This window comes from Camelina sativa, chromosome 17 (assembly GCF_000633955.1).
Source record: "Camelina sativa cultivar DH55 chromosome 17, Cs, whole genome shotgun sequence".
NCBI classification, from domain to species: domain Eukaryota; kingdom Viridiplantae; phylum Streptophyta; class Magnoliopsida; order Brassicales; family Brassicaceae; genus Camelina; species Camelina sativa.
Window position 1 is genome coordinate 12,812,171 of NC_025701.1, and position 26,282 is coordinate 12,838,452.

At 34.2% G+C, this 26,282-nt stretch overlaps 4 protein-coding genes across 4 annotated transcripts in view; 3 read left to right on the forward strand and 1 right to left on the reverse strand.

The window, feature by feature from the left end:
* LOC104756943 (NAC domain-containing protein 8) overlaps nucleotides 1-2,900 on the forward strand; it is a 3,650-nt gene extending 750 nt beyond the window's left edge. Inside the window, exons 2-6 of the mRNA XM_010479610.2 lie at nucleotides 606-747; nucleotides 844-1,030; nucleotides 1,150-1,664; nucleotides 2,050-2,511; nucleotides 2,598-2,900. Of these exons, the coding sequence (XP_010477912.1) occupies nucleotides 606-747; nucleotides 844-1,030; nucleotides 1,150-1,664; nucleotides 2,050-2,511; nucleotides 2,598-2,651 (1,360 nt within the window). The 3' untranslated portion in view covers nucleotides 2,652-2,900. The remainder of the gene's footprint in view (nucleotides 1-605; nucleotides 748-843; nucleotides 1,031-1,149; nucleotides 1,665-2,049; nucleotides 2,512-2,597) is intronic.
* Nucleotides 4,117-7,915, forward strand: LOC104756942 (putative leucine-rich repeat receptor-like serine/threonine-protein kinase At2g14440). The gene is made up of 9 exons (XM_010479609.2): nucleotides 4,117-4,357; nucleotides 4,444-5,496; nucleotides 5,624-5,774; nucleotides 6,075-6,146; nucleotides 6,307-6,375; nucleotides 6,609-6,677; nucleotides 6,939-7,016; nucleotides 7,161-7,369; nucleotides 7,458-7,915. Exons 1-9 carry the CDS (start codon nucleotides 4,267-4,269, stop codon nucleotides 7,565-7,567), a joined length of 1,902 nt encoding a protein of 633 aa, XP_010477911.1. The 5' UTR covers nucleotides 4,117-4,266; the 3' UTR covers nucleotides 7,568-7,915.
* Nucleotides 17,460-18,840, forward strand: LOC104756941 (AP2/ERF and B3 domain-containing transcription repressor TEM1-like). The gene has a single exon (XM_010479608.2). The coding sequence runs from the start codon at nucleotides 17,547-17,549 to the stop codon at nucleotides 18,636-18,638; it is 1,092 nt and encodes a 363-aa protein (XP_010477910.1). The 5' UTR covers nucleotides 17,460-17,546; the 3' UTR covers nucleotides 18,639-18,840.
* LOC104756939 (myb family transcription factor EFM-like) lies at nucleotides 23,891-25,695 on the reverse strand. The gene is made up of 4 exons (XM_010479607.1): nucleotides 25,303-25,695; nucleotides 24,610-25,221; nucleotides 24,434-24,510; nucleotides 23,891-24,324 (listed from the first exon to the last, which is right to left on the reverse strand). The coding sequence occupies exons 1-4, from the start codon at nucleotides 25,424-25,426 to the stop codon at nucleotides 24,049-24,051; spliced, it is 1,089 nt and encodes a 362-aa protein (XP_010477909.1). The 5' UTR covers nucleotides 25,427-25,695; the 3' UTR covers nucleotides 23,891-24,048.

Sequence of the window (26,282 nt, forward strand, 5' to 3'; positions counted from 1 at the left end):
CCCTCCCGATTGCAATTTTGAAGTAGAAACAAAAAAAAAAAGTTTGAATCTTTTTAGTTTTTGTTTGCGTTTGTGTATCCATGGAGCTTTGTGATTTTAGTTTCTCCGATGTCAAAGCTAAGCGCGAAAGGGTTTTAATTTGAAATCTGCATTTGGGTCTTTCATTTACACTGCTACTAGCTTTTTTTCAAGAAGGGATTTTGTTTTGAAGTTTCCTGTTGTATGATGCTAATTTGATTGATGAGCTTGAAGTTCATACCTTTTTAACTGCTGCTGCTTAGTATCTATACACTACAGTATGTATGTATTTCAGTGTCTGCACTCTTATCAAAGTAGAGATATCCAATGTCCTTACCAAATATGGTGGAACAGATTCCATATTTCAGGCTGTCTTTGTTCCTTAAGTACAACAGGAACAAGTATTCTGCTAAATATAGATTCTGGTAGACATAATAATGTCTGATTTTTCAGGATTTAGTTTTGTTTTTATGTGACCATGTCTTCTTTAACCTGCATTTTGGTAATGGCATTGTGTTGCTATCATCTCTCTAATGTTTGGAACTACTGTCTTGACCAATGGTTGCTCTTTTTTTTACTGTATGTAGACGATCATGGCTAATCGATAGCAACCGGATTGCAACAAAAATTATGAGTGCATCGGCTGGTTCTGACCCTCGCAAAGTTGTGTGGAAAAGCAATCCTACAAGACATTGTCCAAACTGTCGACATGTCATTGACAACAGCGATGTATGCTTTGCTCTTTTGTTTCATTTGTCGATTATTCTCTAATATCGTATATCTATGTAGTTGTTGTAATATTGACTAGTTTTTGTACATTTTCAGGTTGTTGATGACTGGCCAGGCTTGCCTCGAGGTGTGAAGTTCGATCCATCTGATCCAGAGATCATATGGCACTTGCTAGCAAAATCTGGTTTATCAGGTTTAAGTTCTCACCCATTCATCGATGAGTTCATCCCAACTGTCAATCAAGATGATGGGATCTGTTACACTCATCCTAAGAATTTACCAGGTTAGGCAATGCAGGTTTCTTCTTTCTGTTTTCAGTCATCAACTTCTTTCTGTTTTCAGTCATCAAAGATGTTCCGAAGTTCATTTTATCTTAAACTTAAATTGAAAAAAAAAATACAGGTGTTAAGAACGATGGAACAGTGTCCCACTTCTTTCATAAGGCAATCAAAGCCTACAGCACAGGAACTCGAAAGCGTAGAAAGATTCACGACGACGATTTTGGCGATGTGCGCTGGCATAAGACAGGAAGAACGAAACCGGTTGTGTTGGATGGTGTTCAAAGAGGGTGCAAGAAAATTATGGTTCTTTATGGCGGAAAAGCCGTGAAAACGAACTGGGTGATGCACCAATATCACTTGGGAATAGAAGAAGATGAGAAGGAAGGTGATTATGTTGTTTCTAAGATATTCTACCAGCAGCCACAGCAGCTAGTTGTCAAGCAAGGTGATAAAGCTGAGCAAGAAGTCTCTGAGGAAATCTTTGCTGTAATGAATCCAACAGTGGATCCTGTTACTCCAAAAATGGTTACACCTGAGCCTCAACATGCTGTACAACTTTGTTCTGATTCTCACTTTGCAAATGACTATGTTACTCCCCATAGCTATGTTACTGCCCAAGATGTTTCTCTTGCTGAGGTAAAATTCTTTTCGTTTGCTTTCTATTGACAAATCCTTGTGCTAGTCTAGTCTGAGAGCATTGTGATTACCATAGGTGGTGTGGTTTGTCGCTGTTGTGATAATTCAGCAGCTATAGTTGAGACGGTTAGCCACATAATTAGTGATGAAAATGAAAAGGAAGTTTAGGCAGAGGGAGTTGGGTATTCAGGATTATTCTATGGTTTAGGATTGAGAATTGGGTTGAGGGTGGAATATACTCTTAAAACAAGTAACAAGTAGAAGCTCTTGCTGTAGTGAATAAAGAAGGAGTGTGCTGGTTGGAGTTTTTCACATTCCTGTGTAATCTAACACCTTATTGATATTGCACTAATTGACATTATGTCTTTTGTTTCCGGTACCTTAGACATCTGAGGTAATGTATATGGAAGATGAGGTCCAGAGTAGTCAGGCTAATCTTGAAAGACCAAGTTCTGCATATGAGCCTGAGCCTGAGCCTGAACCTGGACTTGAAAACGGAGCAAAAGAAACAATAGATGATAAAGAAGAGCAGGAGAAGGATAGAGATGATGAAAACGAAGCTGAGGAACAGCCGACTTGGTTTGACAGCGGATCTCAGTTTATCTTGAACTCGCAACAGCTTGTGGAAGCCTTGTCTCTTTGTGATGATATCTTGCTAGTGGGATCACAGGACAGGGAAGAGAACACAAACAGTGGAAGCTTAAAGGATAAACAACCATGTTTTGCAGATTACGCACACCTAGGAACAGAAGACTTCAAACGAGACCTGGAGGAATGTCAGAAGATCGTTCTTGATCCCTCCAACATAGAGCTCGATACTCCACCTGAGTTTCGTCTGAGCCAGCTGGTAAAACTTCCCTCTTTCTACTTCAACTTTTTTACATGCAATCAGCAGGTACAAAAGCCTAATGGGTTTTGGTTATGTCTGTATAGGAATTTGGATCACAGGACAGCTTTCTCGCCTGGGGGACCGGAAAGACTGACTGACTTAACAAAATCTACCACGAGCTCAAGGCTATGGAACTCATTGATATTTTTTGGTTGGCAAAACAGTGCCAAGCTCTTGTTGTAATATGGTAGTTTCCTCGAGGGATTGATTCGAACTTGTTTCGGTGTTTTTTTTTGTTTTCGGATTGATTAGAACTACTTTGGAACGTGTTTTCTGATCTAATTTGCAATGTCAGTATGTAAATATGATGCTTTTGAAGAGTTTTATGAGACCCAAGGATGTATGAATTATATATCTACAACTTCACTAGGAAACTTTCTTACCGAACTCATGTTTCTTGCTTAACAGAAGGTCCAAAACCAACCTAGCCATCTTGGCCATTTCTTATGTAAAACGCGACAATTGACAAGGCACTTTTTGTATGTTTAGCTTCCCATCGGCAAGAAGGTAGTAAACCTAGACTAGAAACAAACAACAACGTTGTGCTTGTTGAACACCTGCCTGCAAATGGAAATGTATGTGTCAAAGAAATGGGCTGGGCTTGAAAGCCCATTGAATAATTAGACATAAGTCAATGGAACTCAAGAGAAAACCGGGGGGTTGGTGAGTTAGACCGGGGTTTTGTTTTCTTATTGTACTTTTTTTTAGAGGGAAACGACAAGTAGACGGAGTCACGGATTCAGAGACTTTAATATGTTTACATTTACACCCTGAACGCGTTGTCTTCTGACGACGATTTACAGTAACTAACTACTAACCACGTTGCTCTTTTATTCTTTCACTAAATCACTCCAAAATGTCTAGTTAAGGAATAAGACTGACCCGGAAAAAATATTAATTCCAACCGAATTCAGAGTGGGCATCATGATCACAACTTTTTTTCCGTCATTAGAGATAGAGTTTATTTCTAGTTAAATCAAACTAGGATTAGATAATAGGTTTTTGACTTGGTGGTTACCCAACTAAAACTGAATTTTCAGATATGTAGCAGTGAAAAAGAAAGTTAAAATGATTGGTTGGGGTTTAGTTAGATTTACCGGTGAATTTTAGGTAGTGAATGAATATTTTGTCTGATATAGTGCATGGTGGTGGTGGCCACGTCACGGTGGTGACTAGTATAATATTTACTTCTCCCACTGACGTAATAGTTAAGTAAAGTAAGTAACTCCTTTCTTTTACTATTTTAATTGCCTCTTCTCGCGAGACACTCTCTCACTTTTACAATTTTACCACTATCTTCTATATCTACTCGTTTCCCGTGTGTAATAAATACACTGTTAGTGTTACTGTTACTGTATTATTCCAATGGCATTACTACAAAACAAAATAGGACTAATCAGGTTTATTTAAAAACAATTAGTCAAAAACAGAATATTTAAAAGAGAAAAGATAGTAAAAAGCGGTCCATAAATACAGAGAAAAAGTGAAAACTTAAAGTCAGCCAGAAGTGTGTAAATGTCCTTAAATGACTCAACTCAGTCCACCCGCTAATCTCGCCCTTCCTTCATCCTTTTCTTTTTTTTTTTCTTTTTTTCTTCTAATTGTTGACAAAATTGGTTTCTTCTTTCAAATCACAGTCGTAGTACCACCACCACCATCACATTACATGCTTCCCTTTACTCTGCACTCTCTCAATTCCATCTAATTCCCAAAATGCCCTTATCTCCATCTTCCTCCTTCTACCTCTTTCTCTCCTCCATCATCTTCCTCCTCCTCCTTCCCCTCTCTCTCTCCTCTCCATTCAGTACGTCACACTCCTTATCTCTATCTCTCCGTCTAGATCTGACTAATGATTAACTGAACTCATCCTCTGTTTTTCTTATGTTGCAGATACATCTTTCTTCATTGACTGTGGAAGTCCCGAAGGTTCAACTGACGCATTCAACCGCACATGGCTCCCCGATCAATTCTACACCGGGGGAAGCACCGCCGTCGTCTCCGAGCCTCTTCGATTCCATCAAATCGCCGAGAAAACCATCAGGTACTTCCCTCTCTCCTTCGGCAAGAAGAATTGCTACGTCGTTCCTCTCCCTCCTGGTCGTTACTATCTCAGAACTTTCACCGTTTACGATAACTACGACGGTAAATCTCATTCCCCGTCCTTTGATGTCTCCGTCGAAGGCACGCTCGTTTTCTCCTGGAGATCTCCTTGGCCTGAAGGTTTCCTTCGCGACGGCTCTTACTCTGATCTCTTTGCCTTTATCGGTGACGGTGAGCTCGATTTGTGCTTTTACAGCATCGCTACTGATCCTCCTATTGTTGGTTCTTTAGAAGTCTTGCAAGTTGATCCTTCTTCCTACGACGCCGACGGGACTGGTCAGAATGTTCTGTTGGTTAACTACGGGAGGCTCTCGTGTGGCTCGGATCAGTGGGGTCCTGGGTTCACTAACCACACCGATAGTTTCGGGCGGTCGTGGCAATCCGATGAAGATTTCCGATCGGATGATTCGAAATCGGTGGCGAGGTCGTTGTCTACGGTTGAGAAAATCAAAGGAGTGAATCAGGCGCCTAATTATTTCCCGATGAAGCTTTATCAAACGGCGGTTACGGCTTCTGGTGGTGGTGGTTCTTTGGTTTACGAGCTTGAGGTTGATGCGAAGCTTGATTACTTGCTTTGGTTTCATTTCTCTGAGATTGATTCTACTGTGAAGAAGGCTGGGCAAAGAGTGTTTGATCTGGTTGTGAATGATCAAAATGTGAGCAGAGTTGATGTGTTCCATGAGGTTGGTGGATTTGCTGCGTTTAGTTTGAACTATACTGTGAAGAATCTGAGTAGTACGACTGTGACTGTGAAATTGTCGTCTGTTTCCGGTGCACCGATCATTAGTGGGCTTGAGAATTACGCTATTGTTCCTGCTGATATGGCTACAGTGCCAGAACAAGGTATGTCAGATTTATAGGGATACTCTAACACTGTTTTTGGTGGATAACAACATTTATGTTTTTTCTTGATTTGATTTGAATTCTGAGAATAATAGCCTTGAGCGAAACTGGTTCGTTTTTTTTGCAGTCACTGCTATGAAAGCATTGAAGGATTCACTACGTGTTCCTGATAGAATGGGTTGGAATGGTGATCCATGTGCTCCTACTAATTGGGATGCTTGGGAAGGAGTCTCATGCCGGGCAAACTCGCAAGGATCTGCTCTTGTGATCTTCCAAATGTGAGTTTCATGGATGCAGACAGTAACCAGAACTGCCTTGTCTTAACTTGATTAAGGAAAGCAAATAACTTGATTAAGGGTTACGAATTAAATTGTTTATCTGGAATTTTGTGTCTCGGCATTGTCATAAGCTTCCAGCACTTACTTGGAATAGTGTTAACTATAGATAGTAACTGCATAGATAATATTGCCTTATTTGGTGCTCATTATTATGTCTGCATTGTGGTTTTCTTACTATTAATATGTTATCATGTAATGCTTAATATAGAGAGTTGTCTCATACTTCTATACTTGTTTCAGAGACCTTGGAAGCCAAGGCTTGAAAGGATTCATCAGTGAACAAATAAGTCTGCTGACGAATTTGAATAGCTTGTAAGTATCTCAACTATTGACTTTGTTTATCTATCTCAGATTTCGTAGCTCTTCATAATGCATTTGAATTGTGATTTTGCTAAAGAGACGCAAATTAACTCGATTATCTCATATTCTTTGGGAAAAGGCATTTATGGATTTTTCATTTGTTTTCTTGCAGGAACTTGAGTTCAAATACCTTAACTGGTCAACTACCTTTGGGTCTTGGGCATAAATCCCTTGTGAGTCTGTAAGTTAACATACCTCGGTCCATCATCAGTTGCCAAAATTTTATCATAAATGCATCAATGGAAATCTTTTCAGCTTGTTACTGCTTCAAGTTGTAGATAATTTCTTTTAAATACGTACGTTTAAGATGACAATGAAACAATGATATTAGAGTGGGAGGATGGTTTAGAGAAACCAAAGAAACAATTCTGGCTCGGTACATTTGTGTTTATTGTTTGCCTATTTGGATTGCAGTGACTTATCAAACAATCAGCTCACAGGACCAATACCTGAAAGTCTGTCCTTGTCAAGCTTAAAGCTCGTGTAAGAAGCTGCTTCATAACATTCCTTTTAACGTAACTGTTCTGTGTCAATATTTTTTCTCTATTCCATGTGAAAAAACAACCACTATCTATGTAAGAGACAAGGAAATAATGATTCATGGTAACACAACTATATTGGCATTTTCATTTTTTCTATATTAGATGATTAATAAGTAGAGGATGCATAACAAGGTTTTGATGACAACCATCTTTATTGACGTTAACATGAACGCTGATTGATTTATCTATGATGTGTTTTTAGGCTTTTGAATGGCAACGAATTGCAAGGAAAGGTACCAGAGGAGGTTTATTCAGTTGGTGTTCATGGTGGAATCATCGAGTAAGTTAAATTTCAAAGTCCGCATGGAATTATATAGTCTATATTAGTTTCATCAATGGCAAATTACCTTCCTTTTTATTATCAATGGCTTTGTTCTTTGATCTATAAGCTCACACTCTACAACAATCTCCTTCTTTTTTACAGTCTCTCTGGAAACAAAGGATTATGCGGAGTACCATCGCTTCCGTCGTGTCCACTACTATGGGAGAATGGCCACTTATCCAAAGGGGGTAAAATAGCCATAGCCATATCTTGTGTTGTGTTTCTCATTCTGGTTCTCCTAGTCATTTACTTGTGTTGCATCTGGAGAGGAAGACATGATTACGACTTTGCACCTCCCCACGATTTGACATGTAAGTAAAATTCCTCAAAATTGAAGAAGATGAAGGACATTTTTGAATCTTGATCTCTCTCTGAGTCTTTGTATGTGTGTTGTTGCAGCGCTAGCAGCGAAGAGAAACAGATACCAGAGGCAAAAGTCTTTAATGCTACTGGAAATGGAGAGCCAACACGCGAAAGGAATGCCCACACTGCCCCTGAATTCGCAATAGCCGAGAATGAGAGGTAGGAAGAGATTTGACTTGGACAGAACAAGGGGATGAGATGAGGATTAGAGATTTTATGTGTAATTAGTATATGAAGCATTACTCCTCAAGAAGACTCCCCAACAAATAACAATGAAGAGGGGGCAATCAATGGATCAAAGAGTGTGAAATTATTCCCCAAAAGAGTAAGAACTCAATCTCCCTTCATCGTATTTTTGGTCTCTCTTAGATAAATGAAAATATTAATTGATACACATTCTTACTTACGCCCTTCCCTGTATCTGTGTTGCATGTATCATACTGTTCCCTTTTGTTTCGAGGTCAATGGATATCAACACATGTGGATTAACCAAACTTGTTTCTATAATGAAAGTGAATTAAAATTAACAACAATGAAACATCCAATGATTTTTCCCTGGGTTCGAAGAGCTTTTCCTTCTTGGTTGGTTTACAATGCTACTGTTTCGGTAATCTACTTAATAAAATGGGCACCATATCAGCCCATAACAGTAATTTCAAGTTCGACCTCGACCTTCCCAATAAAGTTGCAAATATATTGATCAAAAAAACCGGGACACTTCTCTTTCAGCAGAAATATTTTATTGGTTATTTCTTCCAAATATATCACTGAAACTGAGAAAGAAAATCACAAAAGAATACAAGAACCTTCTTTTAACACTAATAAAATCAGAAGAAACTTAAGGTTAACTCTATCAGTGTTAAAAGAAACTTAAGATTTAACCTACTTGAATGAGGTTTAAACTTAAGTTTTAAACTAATAATCTTCTGATTTTAAACTAACACTGAGATTCAATAAAGGTAACAATATAATTTTAATTAATATTAGACTAATAAATTTTTAGGGGGAGTGTGGGCATTATTTAAGCTTTCAATTAGGGTAACACTATAATTTTAATATTAGACTAATAAAAATTTTAAAAATAAATTATTAAATTCTAAAAAATATTTTCTCTCTCTAATTAATTATGGACGAAAATTACTAATTAATTTTTAAAAATTGTAAACCAATAAGAATTTTGAAAACTAAGATTTTATTTCTAAATTGTTTTGAATTATCAAATAATACATATGATAAATAAATATGTATATTTTTCTGCATATGTTGTAATTTGAATTTTTTTTAAACGAAGATATATTATTCAATCTGTAAAAAAGTGTGTTTTAATATTTCATATTGACCCGTTGGTAAAACTAAATTTACGTGGTTGATAAATTAATAAATTTTATTTGTTCACAATTTGCTCACAATTAGAATATAATAATTAATGCTTTTAATATTTCACAAAATAATGATGCAAATACAACAAACAATATAAAATGGTAATATACATTAGACAAATTAAAATATTATAACCATACTAATCTCCAATGCATCTTCATGAATTATGAATATGTTTCCTTTATGTGTGGTGGTTGATAGATTGGTGTCTTTATGATTTATCTTTTACATGTTGATCAAAATTTTAACGGATAAGTGAGGAAGTTTGTAGAGGAATTCCAAAATCCCTTTTATTCTGACTTTAATATCAGCCACATTTGAGTGTAATCTAGTTTCTTGCACTCACAATCTGACAATCTGTAGCTTGTACTATTAATTTATGATATTTGTTTATGCTAATCCTGCTAGCATTTGATGGCCTCGGAGGCAAGGTATGATCTTGATGTAGACATGTTGATCTTGGCAAGACAGCAAGAGGTATGTTTTTCTTAATTGTTTATTTTGGTTGAATTCTAATCACTGCAAAAAATGGCAGAGTCAAAGATTGAACCTTGATCTTAAATGGTCTCTTCTTAAGATCAGCCTCGAAGAGAAGCAGATGCTAAAGAAGCAGTTGTTACGTAGGACACGTAAGTTGCAATAATACAAGGAGTCATATAATGGATAAATGAACTTTGTTCGAAGAATAGTAAAAGAGTCGGTCCACCAGTATCTTTGCGGAATCGATGAACTTCAGAATGTGTGCGAGGCTTTGGTCAGCGTAAGCAAATGCAGCTCTTTGCCCGTCAAAAATGTCTATATTTTATATTTTATATTTTCCTGAATACTAATCAGATTTTTTTTTATGTATAGTTACTCAAGGAGGTGGATTTTGAAGGATCAATCAGATTAATGAGATTTGACTTGGACAGAGCAAGAAGATGAGGATTAAAGATTTTTTTATGTGTAATTAGTATACGAAGCATTACTCCTCAAGAAGACTCCCCGCACAAATAACATCGAAGGAAGGGCAATGGATCAAAGAGTGTGAAATTATTCCACAAAATAAAAGTAAGAACTCAATCTTCCTTCATTGTAATATCATTTTTGTTGGTCTCTCTTAGATATGATAATATTAATTGATAATTTCTTACCTACGCCCTCCCCTGTATTTGTGTTGCATTCTTGCTTGTATCATACCACATTGATGTTCCTTTTTTTTTTAGGTTTAATGGATATCACCAATTCACCATATATGGATTGACCAAACTTGTCTCTACAATTGTAACAAGAGTGAAACATCCGATGATTTTTTCCTGGGTTAGAAGAGCTTAGAAAATGGCAAAGACTACTGTAAATCACTGATGCTTACGATTGGTGTTCCTTCTTGGTTGGTGGTTTATGATGCTTACTGTTTCCAACTACTGTAAATCACTGATATCTGTTTAGTAAATGGGTCACAGATCAGCCCATAACGGTTCTTCTTAATCAATATATTTTCATCACTCTTAACGTTTTTTGTTTAGCGTATGTACTAACTACGTACTAAGTGATATTCTCTCCTGACAAAGATGAGCTGCAAAGTTTGTCAACTGACCCCGTGAGGTGATAATTATTGACAACCTTTGTTTTAAAACTTATTTTAATTTTTTTTTGGTTTTGTTTAATTATTAAACAATGTTCTGACTTTTGTTATACTCTTACGACCCCGAGACTTTGTATACTTGTCTCCATTCGATATCATCTACTCGAGATGTTGTTTATGTTTATTTGAATGAAAGTTAACGATAATACTATACTGTCATATAAGTTGTTGTTTTTCATCATGTTTATTTATAGTTGTCTTGGCTTTCGCAAAACCCATCTGTCTGGTTTGACTTGTAACGTTATTTGTTTCTTCTTCTTCTTCTATAAGGCTTTTGACTTGTATAACTAATCATACATTTCCCTCTTCTGTTAATTAAGTACCATTCACACTTCTGCTCCTTCTTCTATTAATTTTCTCATCTTTTCATTTTAATTTTCCAACTTGAAATTGGAATATTTGACGGTGGAAAATGTTGAATTTTGACATTGGAGAGAGCCTAACTGCACTGCACGCAGGTCCCGCGTGTTATGATGTCTAGTATTTATGTTATAAATGCTGACTTGGACTCTCTCATTAAGCTTACAGTCGTGCTATTCCTAATGCTATTTTCTTCTATTTAAATTCAAAAAGGTAATGTAATTCTAGTAGAAAGAATAAAGAAATTACACATTTTCTCATATAGTGTCTTACGGTAGGCCACGTAATATATCTTCACACTACCATGAAAATAATCTCTCATAATGGATTATATTATCATTGGAGCTCCGACTAGTCTTTAATTAGAAAGAAGCTTAAATATTGTGGGTTCAATATTCGTCCACGGTATTTGAATAACTCAAAGGTTCTATATATATGCATATATTGAAATGTCTTCTCTTTCTCTATAATAAGTCACAACGACCGGATATTCGTGAGGATGCATATACAGTATATGTATTTAATTACTACAACCAACTAGATATGGTCTTCGCTTTGTAATCTTTCACGTGATTTGAACTTTAATTTATACGTTCAAATTAATGACACATAACTACAATGTATTATCGTGTTGATTTTCAAATGGAACATATAACTAATTAGCCGCGGTGCTCTGCGCTGTTTTATCTCCTCCACGCAATTACATTGGAGTAAGGGAAACAGCGTAAAGACGAGTTAACAAGTTTGAATGGACGTAAAGAACATAAATCAATGATGTTGATATGTACTAGTACTTTGTCTTCTTGTTCTTTTCCTAACAGATGTGTCATAAATTTGAGATTTAAACCATGCGAAGGATTTTAAATGCAAATGAAGCTCTGGACAGATATATTTGGGCGATTCTCTATTGACTTCATATATTTGCCAAAACCATTGACTTCGTTGACCTCGATGTACGTAAGCTAATTGTCTCCGGGTCTTTTGGGTTTCATTTTTATAATTGTATTACGCAACTCTTTATATGGACCGGCTTGTTTTTACTATTTGCCACACATGATTAAGTCACTAAACTAATGCATCATTTAGCAATTGACTCAATAAGTTTACTAATTTTAATTATGGCTCTGATCGTTGGCACGTATACAGAAGAGGATTACGAAATCGACACAAGAAATTAAAAGTCAATCTACATGTCAATAAAATACTTGTTCGCCATAATTAATATGTGATAAGACTCTATAGTAATTCTATATATTTACATCATATACATTATATGAATATATATGTGTGCTTGTTGTGTGTATGTGTATATCCACGAATACACTTTTGTATATAAATTGATACGTATATACACATTATTACATGTAAATGTGTGTAAAGATACATCGATCTGTAGGGTTTATAAAAGTGATCAACTAGGAGAGCAACTAGCAGGAAAAAGAAAGCAAATCTTATCTTTACAAACTAGATCAGAAGAAACTAAAATATCTATGAGATAAAAAGGCGTAAGAGATAGACTACATAGTTGCTTAAAGAATTTGTTTTGTAAAAATAGCCAGCCCCAATTGGTTTAAAGTAAATTTATTTGACTTTATAAATGTTGGGTTGTGCGTACCGTGTCGGCAGATGGCAGCGCATAATTCCAACAAAATATATTTGTTCAAACCTATAACGGCGGATATCATATTATATGTGTTTTAGTGTGTTTAATGTAATTTTAGATTTGTAGTACATCATACAAGTGGAAATTACATTATTATTGATGAAATTGTTAAATGATTAAGTAAACAAAACTCCTACTTTGCATGGTTTGACCAAAATGATTTTTTCGTTTTATACATTGTAAATTAAATCGTTATTATTTGTCGACGAGAAATTTTATATGTAATCGTGTAACATGGTATTAGCCAATCGATGAATATATATAATTTTGATCATTGGATAAAATCGTGTGGTTTCAGGTCTATAGAGAGTTTTATCGAAACTAAAAAAAAAAAAGAAAAAACATGTTATTTGATTCAAACATGTTTCAAAAGTATTGTTATCATAAAAAGGAGTTGTGCAATATTATTCTCACCTACCTAAGGGTATTTTCCCTAATGATAAATTAGTATTATTCATAGTTACTTCTGTAGATATAAAACAGAAGTTGGCAATTTACTGTGATATTGGATATTACTTAACCACGCGAAGATGTGAATAAAGAAAATATATGTTACGTTGTTCTTTCCAATTGCACCTATACATTATATACGTGTTCATGTTATTATACAGTGTTTCAATTTGACTTACGATATCTATCCTTGGCAAAAAAAAATCATTTTCTTTTTGGTTGTATTTCAATATGGTTTTCATATTGATTCCACTCTATGAAAAATACAAGATCGGATCGGGATAAAAACCAACGAGAGCAAAGCCAATGGGTTTAAGTAATGGTTAACGATTCTCTCGATAGTGTTCCTTTTTCACTGGTCAACAAAAGCAGTCTCCTTTTTTTATTCTCACATGTGTTTTACATAAATATACTTGTTAATTACTCACCACTATTCTATAAATATCAATATTGATAGTTTAATACCTACTACTATTCTATCTCAGGACAGCCTAGATAAAATACTTTAAAGCTTGACGGAGTGTCTTCATTTTAAAGGGTCTTCTTGTCCTGTCTGGTCCTTTTATCTTCTTATTACTTACTGTACCAAAAAAAAAATAGTAGTTACTTAACTAAATCGAGATAGTCTTTATAAGTGAACTACATATTCTTGTAAAATTTCTCATTAGGGTGCGGCTAACATCTTTAGTACTTATTAGGCGTGTATGCAAAATTTAAATGGTTCATTAGTTCGATAGTCGAACTTGTAGATGATAATAGCCACTAATTGCAAATAGTTTGCCGACTGATTTTTGAAAAACTTTCCCCCGAAATCCGCCAAAACACATCACATTAAGAATAATACAATGTCATAACATAAGGAGCTGATTTGCTCGAGAATGAATGTAATCACATGAATTAGGTTTGCAATTATGATTTTTTAAAAAATTAGGTGTCCAGTGAGTTGATTGTACTGTATATACTTGTATAAGTCGCATGCTTCTTTTATTTATACTTTTTAAAAATGTGGGGAGCCACACATTAATTTTATTTAAATACTACTTAATTAGTTTTGGTAAGGTGGCCTAAGTTAGGCCATGTTATTAAATTACGACTCCACTGGATTTAAGTTTAACTTGTTAGGCTAACCTGATTATCCCCAATACAAAAATACTATAATGTTGTTATTTGACAGATATATCTGTGGGCATGCCCTACCATATATGGTGATTCTTATACCAAAATTGTGCGATGGAAGATAAGAATCCAAAATGAACGGCTGAGATGGAATGGGAATATTACTAAAAATAGGATGAAGTTTGGGTCCAGATAGATAGAAGAAATGATGAGGATGGTGCCGAGTGCTGCTGACCTTTTCGTCCTTCAAAACATAATATCTCTCTCACTAGTTGTCTTTCCCACTTGCATTGCATGGCCCAATTCTTCAATTAAACGACCGTTTCCAGTTACACCAAACCCCACCCATTTCAACTAATCTATGTTATGTGGCAATTTTTGCATGTTAATTACACGTACTCAACCCCATGAGTTTATTTATCTTCCATTTTTTCCCCACTAAAAAGTGATAAAAGTTTTTTCATGATGATTGAGACAGGCCAACATTCTTTAGTTAGGCAAACGCAAAAAATTTATTGTTTGGTTTGCGTTTTATGTTAATAAAATCAACGTAATTAAATACGATAAATATATGTTTCGAAAAATAAGGAAAAATCAGGAGGAATTTTTTTTTTTTTTTTTTTAAAGCAAAGAGCCTACTATATGTAGGAATTGTTTGAAAGTTTTCGATAGAAGAAGGTCAATGATGTCGATGATAACCAGATTACATGCATTATGTAAGGAGACGTTACTTGTGCGGTTGTGCCCATTTCAGCGTTTTGTTAATTGATAGATGAAAGATCCACGAATATGTGAAATCACTGAAAGGCTAACCTTTTTAATGTCGTTCATATATATTTATCTTTGAATTTCTGAATCTTGAATTTTCAGTATAATAACTAGTGAGCTATGAGTCTATGACCCTTTGATTAAGATAGATAAGTACTCTCCCCGTTTCAAAATATAGGATATTTTAACTAAAGCACGCAGATTAAGAAGTTTTTACTTTTAAAAAGCTCAACCAATCAAAAACAAGGCTGCATAATATAAAATATTAAACTAATCTAAAAGTTACATAGAAACTTGAAAACATCCTATATTGTGAAACAAAAAACTTTTCTAAAACATCTTATATTTTGAAACGGAGGGAGTATATTATTTTAACAGAAGACTTTTATATAGAATAATCTATTTGAGGAAATGGCAATGTTATTTAACAAACATGTATATAGCCTCTTAAAAAAAAGGATAAGTATTACTTTTGTTTCATTCAAAATGGATAAACATTCGAAAAAGGTAGGACCAAGAAAAGTGGAGAAAAAAAATTAGGTACTCTTGCTCCGTACAAGAATATGGCTTTGGGGGTAATACGAATCGATATGGGTTCATCTCCCCCTTCACATATGTACAATGTATTATTATCTCCTCTTCTGATCTTCTTGTCCCTATTCTTGATATACTCCTTAATATATATTTAATTCCAGTTCATATAATTGAGCAATAATTATATTTGAACTCATTAGTTATTATTATTGCTTGTGAAAACTGATCAAAACAACCAAAAATAGTTGACGTTTTAAGTTCTGCATTCAAACTAGGCCAGCTGTGTAATTCATGACGTGGAATATAATTTTATTTCATTGTGTGGGTATATAAATGAAACAAAAGAGAAACAGAGGAATGTATTTCTCAAATTAGTACTAATTCTTAAAAAAAAAAAAACTTCATGCATAGGTAAGAACTAAGAAGGGACTAGTCACACTCTAGTCGTCAGCTAGATTGTGAGTCTCTTGGATTCGCTGGCGTTATTCGAACGTTGTATCAGTAGTCAGTACTGTGTAATTGATATGATTAGTTATTTGAACGATATTCACATTAAGAAGGTGTGTATCCATGATTTGAAGAGTTGAGTTATATAACTTATGTATGTCCGATGAAATAATATAAGTCAATTTTTTTTGATATGTTTGTAATTCAATCGACACTAATTAGCAATAATTATTAAGTTGGTTATTACTAATATGTCTTATTTCATGGCCGTAAAAATTATATATATATATATATATATAGTTATCATTGAATCGACAAATCCCGATCAATAGTGAATTCCTACTAAGCGGGCAATTTCGTGAAGTCGAACTTCGGTAAAATCGGTTACAAAGGTGGTGTTATAACCACTTGACTAAAAACACTTCTCAAATATAATATTTTTTTTCTTACATGTTTTGGAAAAAAAAAAACTCACTTTCCATTAGGATGGAAAAACATATCCTTTTTTGAGTTGTGTTGCTTTAAAATTTGAGAAATTGAGTGTAAAAGAAGAAAGAATACAATGTGTTGGAAAGGCAACAATACATACTATGATTCTACGTACAAACAAGTGCTTATAAGATAAAAACCAAAACTATTGACTTGTAGGAAGGAAACATATGATGATGATAGAACCTAACAACGATCATGACAATTCCCAACTAAAGCAAAAGAAAATTTTGCATAATATGTAAAAAGAGACACGTCAAATACCAAATATGGAAGGGATGTGGGAATATAAATAGTTTCAAGAAAAGCTTCAAAGCGAGATGCACTATTTAATAGATAGATATATGTATATATAATTAGTTACAACAAAACAAAAGAAAACAAGAAAAGAGGGGAAGGTCTAAATCTCATGTGAACCCCCTTTCCCACTTGGCACTCTATTCTATCCCCATTTGCTTGCTATTACACATCGCCCATTACTCATATTTTTGTTCTATCTCTCAAACGAGTCAACTCTACTACAATAATTTTACATATCTATCTTAGCTACTATTCTTCATTTTTTTGTATGGACCATTCGATTTTCGGAAACTTCTTTTCTCTAAAAAAAAAAAAAAAAACACATATACAATATCGGACGAATTGTCAAATATGTTATTTATTTAGCCCATGCTTAACGCCGCATCAAGAGTCTCATTGCTATATAGTGTTGTAATTATTTTGTCTCTTAGTAAAAATTTCAGATTCTTTATTCTATCTAATATATAAATTATAATCTTCATGTTTCTCAATGCATTTGATATAGACTCCCTATAGTATATTACCGTGTAAAGAACTAATTATAGCAAACAAATAACAATAGAAGAAACAAAAGGACTAATTAAAAGGTACCAAAATTAGTACGAATATGTGATAATAATAAATAAATAAAAGTACATACAATACAATACAACACTAATACCCCATATGTTGGTTTTTGGACTCTAGTTCCCACGAAACTTCCTCTACAAAACATAATTTTGCCATTCTTGCAAGACTTGACCCTACTCTTCTCTTCTGCACCCCTTCCCCCTTTTTTATTTTATTTTTTCTTTCACCTTTCTTCTCTAAATAGTAAATAACATTTACCCCACATTTTAACATTTATCCTTATTAAATTAACATACATGCACTTCCCTTGTATATATATATATATACTCCAACCCCATATCCTCATAAAGCAAATAAACACAAAACCCATTTCTCCATTTTTCTTATTATTTTCTCTCTTAGACAACAACAAAAAAAAACAAAAATGGATTACAGCTGTGTTGTAGACGACAGTAGTACAACGTCAGAGTCTCTCTCCATCTCTACTCCGAAGGAGATGATGAACAAACTCTCTTCTCCTCCTCCTCCTCCGTCGACGACGACGCGTCTTTACAGAATGGGAAGCGGCGGAAGCAGCGTCGTTTTGGATTCAGACAACGGAGTCGAGACCGAGTCACGCAAGCTCCCTTCTTCCAAATACAAAGGCGTCGTCCCTCAGCCTAACGGCAGATGGGGCGCTCAGATTTACGAGAAGCACCAGCGTGTCTGGCTCGGTACGTTCAACGAGGAAGAAGAAGCCGCCACTTCTTACGACATCGCCGCCAGGAGGTTCCGCGGCCGCGACGCCGTCACTAATTTCAAATCTCCTACGACGACGGACGCCGAGTCTGCTTTTCTTGACGCTCACTCTAAAGCCGAGATCGTTGACATGCTGAGGAAACACACTTACGCCGACGAGCTTGAGCAGAGCAGACGGAAATTTGTTAACGGTAACGGTAATCGCTGTGGGTCGGAGACGGCGGTGTCATCAAACGACGCTGTTTCGAGAGCGCGTGAGGTTTTGTTCGAGAAGGCTGTTACGCCGAGCGACGTCGGGAAGCTGAACCGGTTGGTGATACCGAAACAACACGCGGAGAAACATTTTCCGTTACCGGCGATGACGACGACGGCGATGGGGATGAGTCCGTCTCCGGCGAAGGGTGTGTTGATTAACTTGGAAGACAGAACAGGGAAAGTGTGGCGGTTCCGTTACAGTTACTGGAACAGCAGTCAAAGTTACGTGTTGACCAAGGGGTGGAGCCGGTTCGTTAAAGAGAAGAATCTTCGAGCAGGTGATGTGGTTTGTTTCGAGAGATCTACCGGACCAGACCGGCAATTGTATATTGACTGGAAAGTCCGGTCTAGTCCGGTTCAGACTGTGGTTAGGCTTTTCGGAGTCAACATTTTCAATGTGACGACGACTGGTAATCCAAACGACGTCGCAGTGGAGTGTGGTGGTGGCAAGAAGAGATCTCGGGAAGATGATTTGTTTTCGTTAGGGTGTTCCAAGAAGCAGACGATGATTAACATCTTGTGACAATTTCCATTTTTAAAAAATTTGTTTTTTTTTTTTTTATTTGGCAATGTTTTTTAATTAAAATTGGCAAGTTGTAAATTAGGACAAAGACCAAGAAAAATGACAACTAGACAAAATAGTTTTTGTTTACATCTAATTTAGGGTTTGTTTTTCACTCTCTCTCAAATATTATGATATATATGTGTTTAATTTCCACCTTCAATCTTATTATACCAATCTTAATCTATTGCATATTTGTCAATTAATTGGGATATAATTTGTTTGGAGTTGGAGTATATAATCCCACTAATATTTATGCATGTACATGTACTTACATATATACATTATTGGAGAAAATATCTTATATGATCGATCAAACAGAATAGTTTATATTGTTAAATGTCAACATGTCCAATAAGAAAACGTGGGTGAGATACGAAAAATCTATTTACGTGGTTGAGAGATGCTTTAAACGGAGAACAACAACATCGATCGTTCAAAGATTATGTACGTTTGGCTGCTTAAACTAAGATTAAAAACTGTTTCCGTGTACGGTTTTGTGGAAAACACTGACCAAAATAATTAAGAACATGCACGGGATCTAAATTTACGGTTTTAGAACCATTTGATATATATTTAATACAAGTACATGATCTCGAAGTTGATAATTGTTTGTCTTATGCCGTATGATTCATGCATCTTGTTTATTTCACGAAGTATAGTTGTTTTTTAAAAAAGAGAATCAATTAGATCTTAAAGTTATAGGCTACATAAAATATATGTGCAGTCGACACTGGTTCATGTACTGCTTTTCCTATAATGCAATAATCAACCACAGCTTTTAGTTTTTCTAACATTTACCGGACGCTGCCAATATATTTTATATTCACTCTAAGGTTGAAATATTTTGGTAAGTTGATGTAAGTACGTTAACTGTAGTCAGGTTCGAATAGCAGAAAGAAAATAAAATCTAAATTTACTTGTAATATGAATTTGTTATGTAGTACTAAAACCTTAACATTAATTGTGAAATAAAGATGGATTCATTATTAACAAAAAAAAAACTATTTTCCCGATTAATCGTAAAACATGATTAAATTTTCTAAAACATGGTTTCAATAAAACCCAAAAAGTAGATAGAGTAAAAGCAAAATAGTCGACTCTCTTCTCTTGTTGTCTTGTTGAATATCATTGCTCTCGTGACTTAAAGCCCATAACGTACACAGCCCATGATCATTAACGTTTGTGCAAACTAGAAATTTAAAATTTGATATCTGAGTTGAACCATTCTGACCTTCTTCGTCAAAATATTACATGAGACATCAAAATTAATATGAAAGTCTGACTGTAATACAAAAAAAATTATACCTGGCGTTATGGAATCTCAACTAAGCAAAAGCCTTGAAACGTTTTGACATATTGTAAGTGTTCATCCCTTGAGGAGTTCAACATATCACATTAAGAAGTAGAATAGATTATGGGATTTGAAAATTGGTCAAATTTACTACAGTTTTTTTTTTTTACTGCTATAGTGCGAGAGAAAAAGAAGATTCAATCATCTGTTGTGGCTACTCCAAATTTTCAGTCATATGATATTGTTTACCATGTTTGTGCTTTAGTTTTTTGACTATGTAATACACAATCTCATAATGACAGTAAAAATATAATTGTTTATATCGCCAAAAGATAACCTGCGCAGTGCGCGGGTACTCATCTAGTAAAAGAATGAAAGGTAAGTGAATATTGAAGGAGATTAAAAGGAAAAAAGAAGATGTAAGAGAGACAAACAAAAGTTAAACCTTTAGGAAGATAGAGCTGAACAACTGAAGGGGATACTCTTGAGGCTATTTCTGCAAAGGCAAAAGCTCCCAAACACTCTGGTGGAAAGCTTTTATGTGGGTGCTTCTACAAAAAAAAAAAGGCATGGTAAAGTTGTCATCAGTGAGAATGAAACAAACAGTTTCATATCCATATGGATTAATGGGATGCACGACGATTGATTAGAGAAAAAAAAAGAGACCTTGTTGGTGTCAGGTTGTCCATGAGACTGGTTTGAGGCAGCCATCATGAAGTTATTTAAATAATGTATGTTTTATAGTATGTCAATATAAGATATAATTTTGTAAATATAATTTTAAAAAGTAAGATGTTATATTATGAGTAATTTAATATATATTAATTTTTTTGTTTTAATGTACTTGATTTTTTGAAATTGTTTTATATTATAGTGACATATTATTGACCCGTATTATAACAAATCAAATTAGAGTGTTTATAATTTGTAACTTTTTGATATATTAAATATTTATGATATTTTTAAATATTTCAAATTAAATTATTTAAAATATATAAAATATATAAAATTATACAATTTAACAAAAGAAATATATGAAATTGAATATATATTTATTAAAAAATAATATTACTAAAGCTTGAATATTTTATAGATTGAATAATTTATATTCGTTTTTTAAAAATTCAAATTATGGTGTATCCAGAAATAAAACTATTTTTTAATTATGTTACAAAAATAGAATCATATAAGAGAAGAGGTGAATTATAATAATAAATAACAAATCAATATGGTAAGTTAGATACCAAAATTTTTTATTTGATGAATAATTTAAGACAATCGATTGATAATCAAGTTAACATATTTTAGTTATATTTTAATTGATAATCAAGTCAACCCGTAAATGATGAGTATATTAATAATATATAGCTTAAACCGTCTAAATTATTAATGTCTTAATTTTATAATCAACTAATAGTTCATATATTTATTATATAGTCTACCAAAAAGAAATCGCGTACTTCCGACATAATAAAATAGAGATAATGAATTGGATGCGTAAAATTGTACTCTTTATTTTTGGTTTAAATTTGATGGTATTCATGAGGTACTATAATTTACTAATTTATAATGAATTGGATGCGCAAAATTGTACACTTTATTTTTGGTTTGAATTTGATGGTATTGGAATGACATATATGTTATTTGACTTATAAAACATCAACAAATGAAAACACTAGAGACAACTGAACACTGAGAAGAGAATTGTCCCGAATGATATAGGAATGTTGCTGTTAATTTCAGTGCGCGGTTTATGTGCAAATCATCATCTGTTACTTTAATGTTTTTATAATTAGAGATATATAAACATAAGAAATTTGTTACCTAGGAGGTCAAACAAAAAACTGGTATAGATAACAATGTAACAGACTACTAATGTAATGACTATTAAAAAAAAATTTCTCTCTCGATTTTTGGTTTATTTCCTCAATAATCAATATAATGTGTATATATCTTTGTCAAAGCATGAGTTCGTTTTGCTTCATAAAGATACTCATCATTTTATATTCATTTTCAACCGATTCTTAACATGTTATATACTTGTATATTCATCTACAATAATACTAAGTGAATGAATAAAAGTAATATACGTCCAATAAATTAGTCTGTTAAACTTCACCCACTGTTTTACCAACTTAAATGTTTGCTATTTTTAAAAAATATTAACTGTTGCAATTGACATTTACCTAATTAATTTAGTAGTGAGATAACTACAGTACCTAACTAATTAACTCTCACTGGAATCGTATAACTAACTAATTAAATAGATACAACTGGGATCCCAAGCAAATGACAGTTCACCTGCCACCTCAGCTAATTTTAAGACCATGCTATAGATGAGTGTGTCAACGTAATTTAGAATCCATTGATTCACCCATAGTGACTATAGTAAATAAGATATCAAAAAGAAAAAAAAAAATGTTATTGAATCAATGAAAGTGGATACTAATACTATTATTTTTGTCACAATTTGTTTGGGTTATTAAGGGAAGAGAAGGCTGACAATCTTGTCCTACATTTGCAGAAGAGAAGATTCAGTTTTAAACACAAAAATATCAAATATCAAAACATATCTTCATAAATAACTAAAGGATAGGTGATGCCATGGTTAGCTGTATTTGAGGTAGAGGGAGGGCCACTTGGCCTTTAGGGGAAGGCAAGGGTCAGCTTTTGTTAATCCAACCTCTTTTTAGAAGGGGTGTTTAATGCAAATTTAAGACATTTGAATCCGATGATTTATCTCCTGATTACATGGATCACTGTCTTAAGAATTTAAATTAAGAACTTCAAAAACTAGTCTTCTGAACTTAAAGTAGGCGTTGAATTTTATTTGAAGATATTTTCCACTTTTTTTTTTGGCAAAAAAAAACAGTACGTTTTCCAAAAATATACATGAATATTTTTATTTCATGTTCCAAAACTCAATGAACATTGGTGATGGACCTGATGGTTATGAGTTATGACTTTGTATTTTGAGATATATAGTAGTAGACTAGTAGGGCTAATGAATTGTTATGATGGAATAGTGGTTAGCTGAATTAACAAAACTCTTGTGTGAAGCTATGATGAAAGTTAAAAGGATATATTTTAGATAGATGATTTTATTTATTTTAAGTCTTTTAACAGATCATAGGAATCGAAAACATGAATCACACTTCTGAAACGTCGACAACACTTGGGTTATGCATGTTAAGAAACAATCTCTTCAGCGTTTTTTACCTTTTAATAAATGATTCGTCTTAAAAGAATAATCTTATTCACAATAAGAAAACTTTAAAATGGTAGAGAATATCTAAAACTCAATAGAGATAAAAAAAAAAAAAGGAAAAAAAAAAGAAGAGAATATACTTTGGACAGCACAGATATCATATTTAAAAGGAAAAAGCATACATACAGTATATGTTTTTTTTTAATAAGAAATCATTTTTTCTTGCGATTCCTCTAATCAGCTGCAAGAAAAATGACAAAGAAAATATATGCTTCTTTAAAAAAACAAAAGAACCAGAATATTCGGCCACGGGGACCATACACACCTCAAAATGAAAACAAACGAAAAATTGAATTTTTAGAAAAATTCTACCACACCACATTATTTGATTATTTATTTTCAACATTAATAAAGAATCTGTGTAGGTCGTTTTATTAATTATTTAAAATTTTTTAAATAATCACCGCCTTGGAAGCAAAAAAATGATTATGCTTTTCTCTCTTTAAATGGTCTTTGGTCTATTCTTTATGAACACGTTTCCACGTGGACCGTTTATGAAAGCGCGTTACTACTAACCACAACCATGGCACCACCACAATGGATCAGGCAAACTAAACATAAAATTCTTACGTGTTAGTATAATCGTCTTTGTTAATGTAAGATAAATATAATTTACCAATTCGGATGTTGGATTGTAATTTACTCGAACGATAAAAAAAACATATATCTTACTTTATTGTGTGTAAATATATCTCTATCGTTTACAGTTTATTCAAAAAAAACTTAAACCTAGCTAGAATGAACATTCTTGGTGTTACAAAACAATATTTATGAAGAAACGAATTCTTTCATACAAAATCGGGAACTATTTAGGAAAGAGGAAGAAGGTGTTGTGTGTGTGTTGAAGAAGACGTTGCCGGCGATTTGCAACGATGGCTGCTACTTCTCTCTCCCGACGGTGAAGATTGCGGAGGTGGTTGTGTAGCTATAGGAGCGTAAACTCTTGTATTCGTAGCACGATCATGCGACGACGGCACCCAAATGCCTTCCACTACCATGAACTGCCGTTGTTGTTGTTGTTGTGGATTTTCTCCCCCGTTGGTTGATGACGGAGTAGCTGGTCTTCTTGTGTGCAATCTATATTTCTGTTAAAAATCAAGAAACTTCAACATTAGTATAAGTTATATATAGAATTATGTAACTATGAATCTATGATTAGCGAGAGAACGTAACATATATGATTCGTGTTATTACCTGTAAATGGCTTTTTACTTCGTCATTGGTTAAACCATCGACCTTCATGAGATCTCTAATCTGCTTAGGTGTAGCAACTGCATATTTCGCAATAAAACCAATTAAAATGAATATTTATTTACTAATTGTTATTAACAAATCTAGATACGAACAATCTAAGGATTTATAATCTTTACCATGTGATCCTCCTAACTGCTGAAGCGCGTGCAAGAATCTCCTGTGTAACTCCGGTGACCAGCAACGTCTTTGTTTCCTATTGGAATGAGATTGTTTTAGCTGCTCAAACTCGCTTTTACCTCCGACTGTTTCGGCCGTGGAGCTAGATGTCGTCGTAGGCGTCGGGCTGATTGTTTTTAGCGGTTGAGGAGAATGATCATTAGCCTTATTAGGTTTCTCTTTTTGAAACGGTTGAAAAGCACCGGCGTTGTTGCGTTTGACCTCAATGACAGCCGCAGCGGCCTTCTTGTTAATGACTTGATGATCATCCTCTTTAGGTTGTGGATCTGGCGACTGGTTCCATAGCTGAACAGATCTAAGCCAATCTGATTTCTTCTTATCACCGTTACTTTCATTGTTCATCTTCATCTTCTTCTCGTCAGCTCCATCTTTATCGTTTTCATGATCAGACGATGAAGATGAACTCCACTTGATAGGGATGAACTCTTCAAACACGGCAGCACCACCACCGCCGCACTCGCTCGTAGTCCGCTCAGAACATTCTGATGGGCTACGAACATGTTCGGACATAGACGACGATCCCGATAGCTCTTTCCGACAGGACTCGATCGCTATAAAAATATATAAACAATTAATATAATTATGAAACTAGAGTTGAATGAAAACCAAAATAATATCAAAAGTGTACATACCTTGGGTAACAAGCTCTAAACAGAGAGGAAGCTCACGCTGAAAGACAAGAATCTTTTTATGTTCTTCTTCAAGGGCTTCAACATATTCATGACATCTCTTCATTTTGTGGGTGTAATCGTCCATGCCAAAGCTCTTAAGATCTAAGCTAAAGACTAGTGAGACAGAACATATAAATCTAGAGAGAAATAGGAAGAGAGAGAGATTGGATCTAAACGAGAGAGAGAGGAGAATAAGTAAGCTTGACGGTCAAGTTGGGAAGTTTTAAGGAGAGAAAGAAAGAGAGAGAGAGAGAGATGATAGAATTGGTGTCTAATCAAGGTCGGGCCGTCGCGTACCTAAAAACCGAATCTTTTGATGTTTTTTTAAAAAAAAAAAGCTAAAAAGATTTATTCGGATTTGTGGGAAACGGGTAGAATAGTAAAATAGCATAAAGATTTTTAGGATTTGTTGATGGATGATTCATACAAGAGGAGGAATATTCTTTAGGGATATGGGATTCCTTACCATATTCAATCACATCTGGCGATGACGTCAGCATTCTCATGACGTTGAGATAAGAACGACGACTCCATTTCGAGTCATTTTAGTATTGTAGTTACTAGTAGTAGTGACCCTTCCGTTATTTTCTCCCTATTATAGAAATATACACATGATTTTGTTGTATCTCAAAGATTAAACAAACGAGGGAAGAATATACTAGTACCCACCATTGTAGATTCCATACGTTGGACGTTGTGTATTTTTTAATTTTTTAATTTTGTACTTTTCCTTCTGTTCTTTTTCCCCCTAATATAAAACCTCAAGAAAACACTAAAATTTTCTTTTATATGAAAGTTTGACATCGACTAATAAAAGGAATCCCAACACACACAAATGTAAAGATGTAAATAGAAAACCAAATAATTATATTAAATGAAATTACATTTTTGAACAGAATAAAAAAAAAAAAAGAGCAAAAAAGAAAAAGAAAAAGAAAGTA

What these genes read in the sequence shown, in the direction of transcription:
- LOC104756942 (XM_010479609.2), top strand. Translation starts at nt 4,267, where the DNA reads ATGCCCTTATCTCCATCTTCCTCCTTCTACCTCTTTCTCTCCTCCATC. An exon ending in GGCTACAGTGCCAGAACAAG is followed by an intron (nt 5,497 to 5,623) that starts GTATGTCAGATT and finishes TTTTTTTTGCAG; the next exon opens with TCACTGCTATGAAAGCATTG. An exon ending in ACCTCCCCACGATTTGACAT is followed by an intron (nt 7,370 to 7,457) that starts GTAAGTAAAATT and finishes GTGTTGTTGCAG; the next exon opens with CGCTAGCAGCGAAGAGAAAC.
- LOC104756941 (XM_010479608.2), top strand. Translation starts at nt 17,547, where the DNA reads ATGGATTACAGCTGTGTTGTAGACGACAGTAGTACAACGTCAGAGTCT.
- LOC104756939 (XM_010479607.1), bottom strand. Translation starts at nt 25,426, where the DNA reads ATGGACGATTACACCCACAAAATGAAGAGATGTCATGAATATGTTGAA. An exon ending in GCAGTTAGGAGGATCACATG is followed by an intron (nt 24,511 to 24,609) that starts GTAAAGATTATA and finishes CGAAATATGCAG; the next exon opens with TTGCTACACCTAAGCAGATT. An exon ending in AAGTAAAAAGCCATTTACAG is followed by an intron (nt 24,325 to 24,433) that starts GTAATAACACGA and finishes GATTTTTAACAG; the next exon opens with AAATATAGATTGCACACAAG.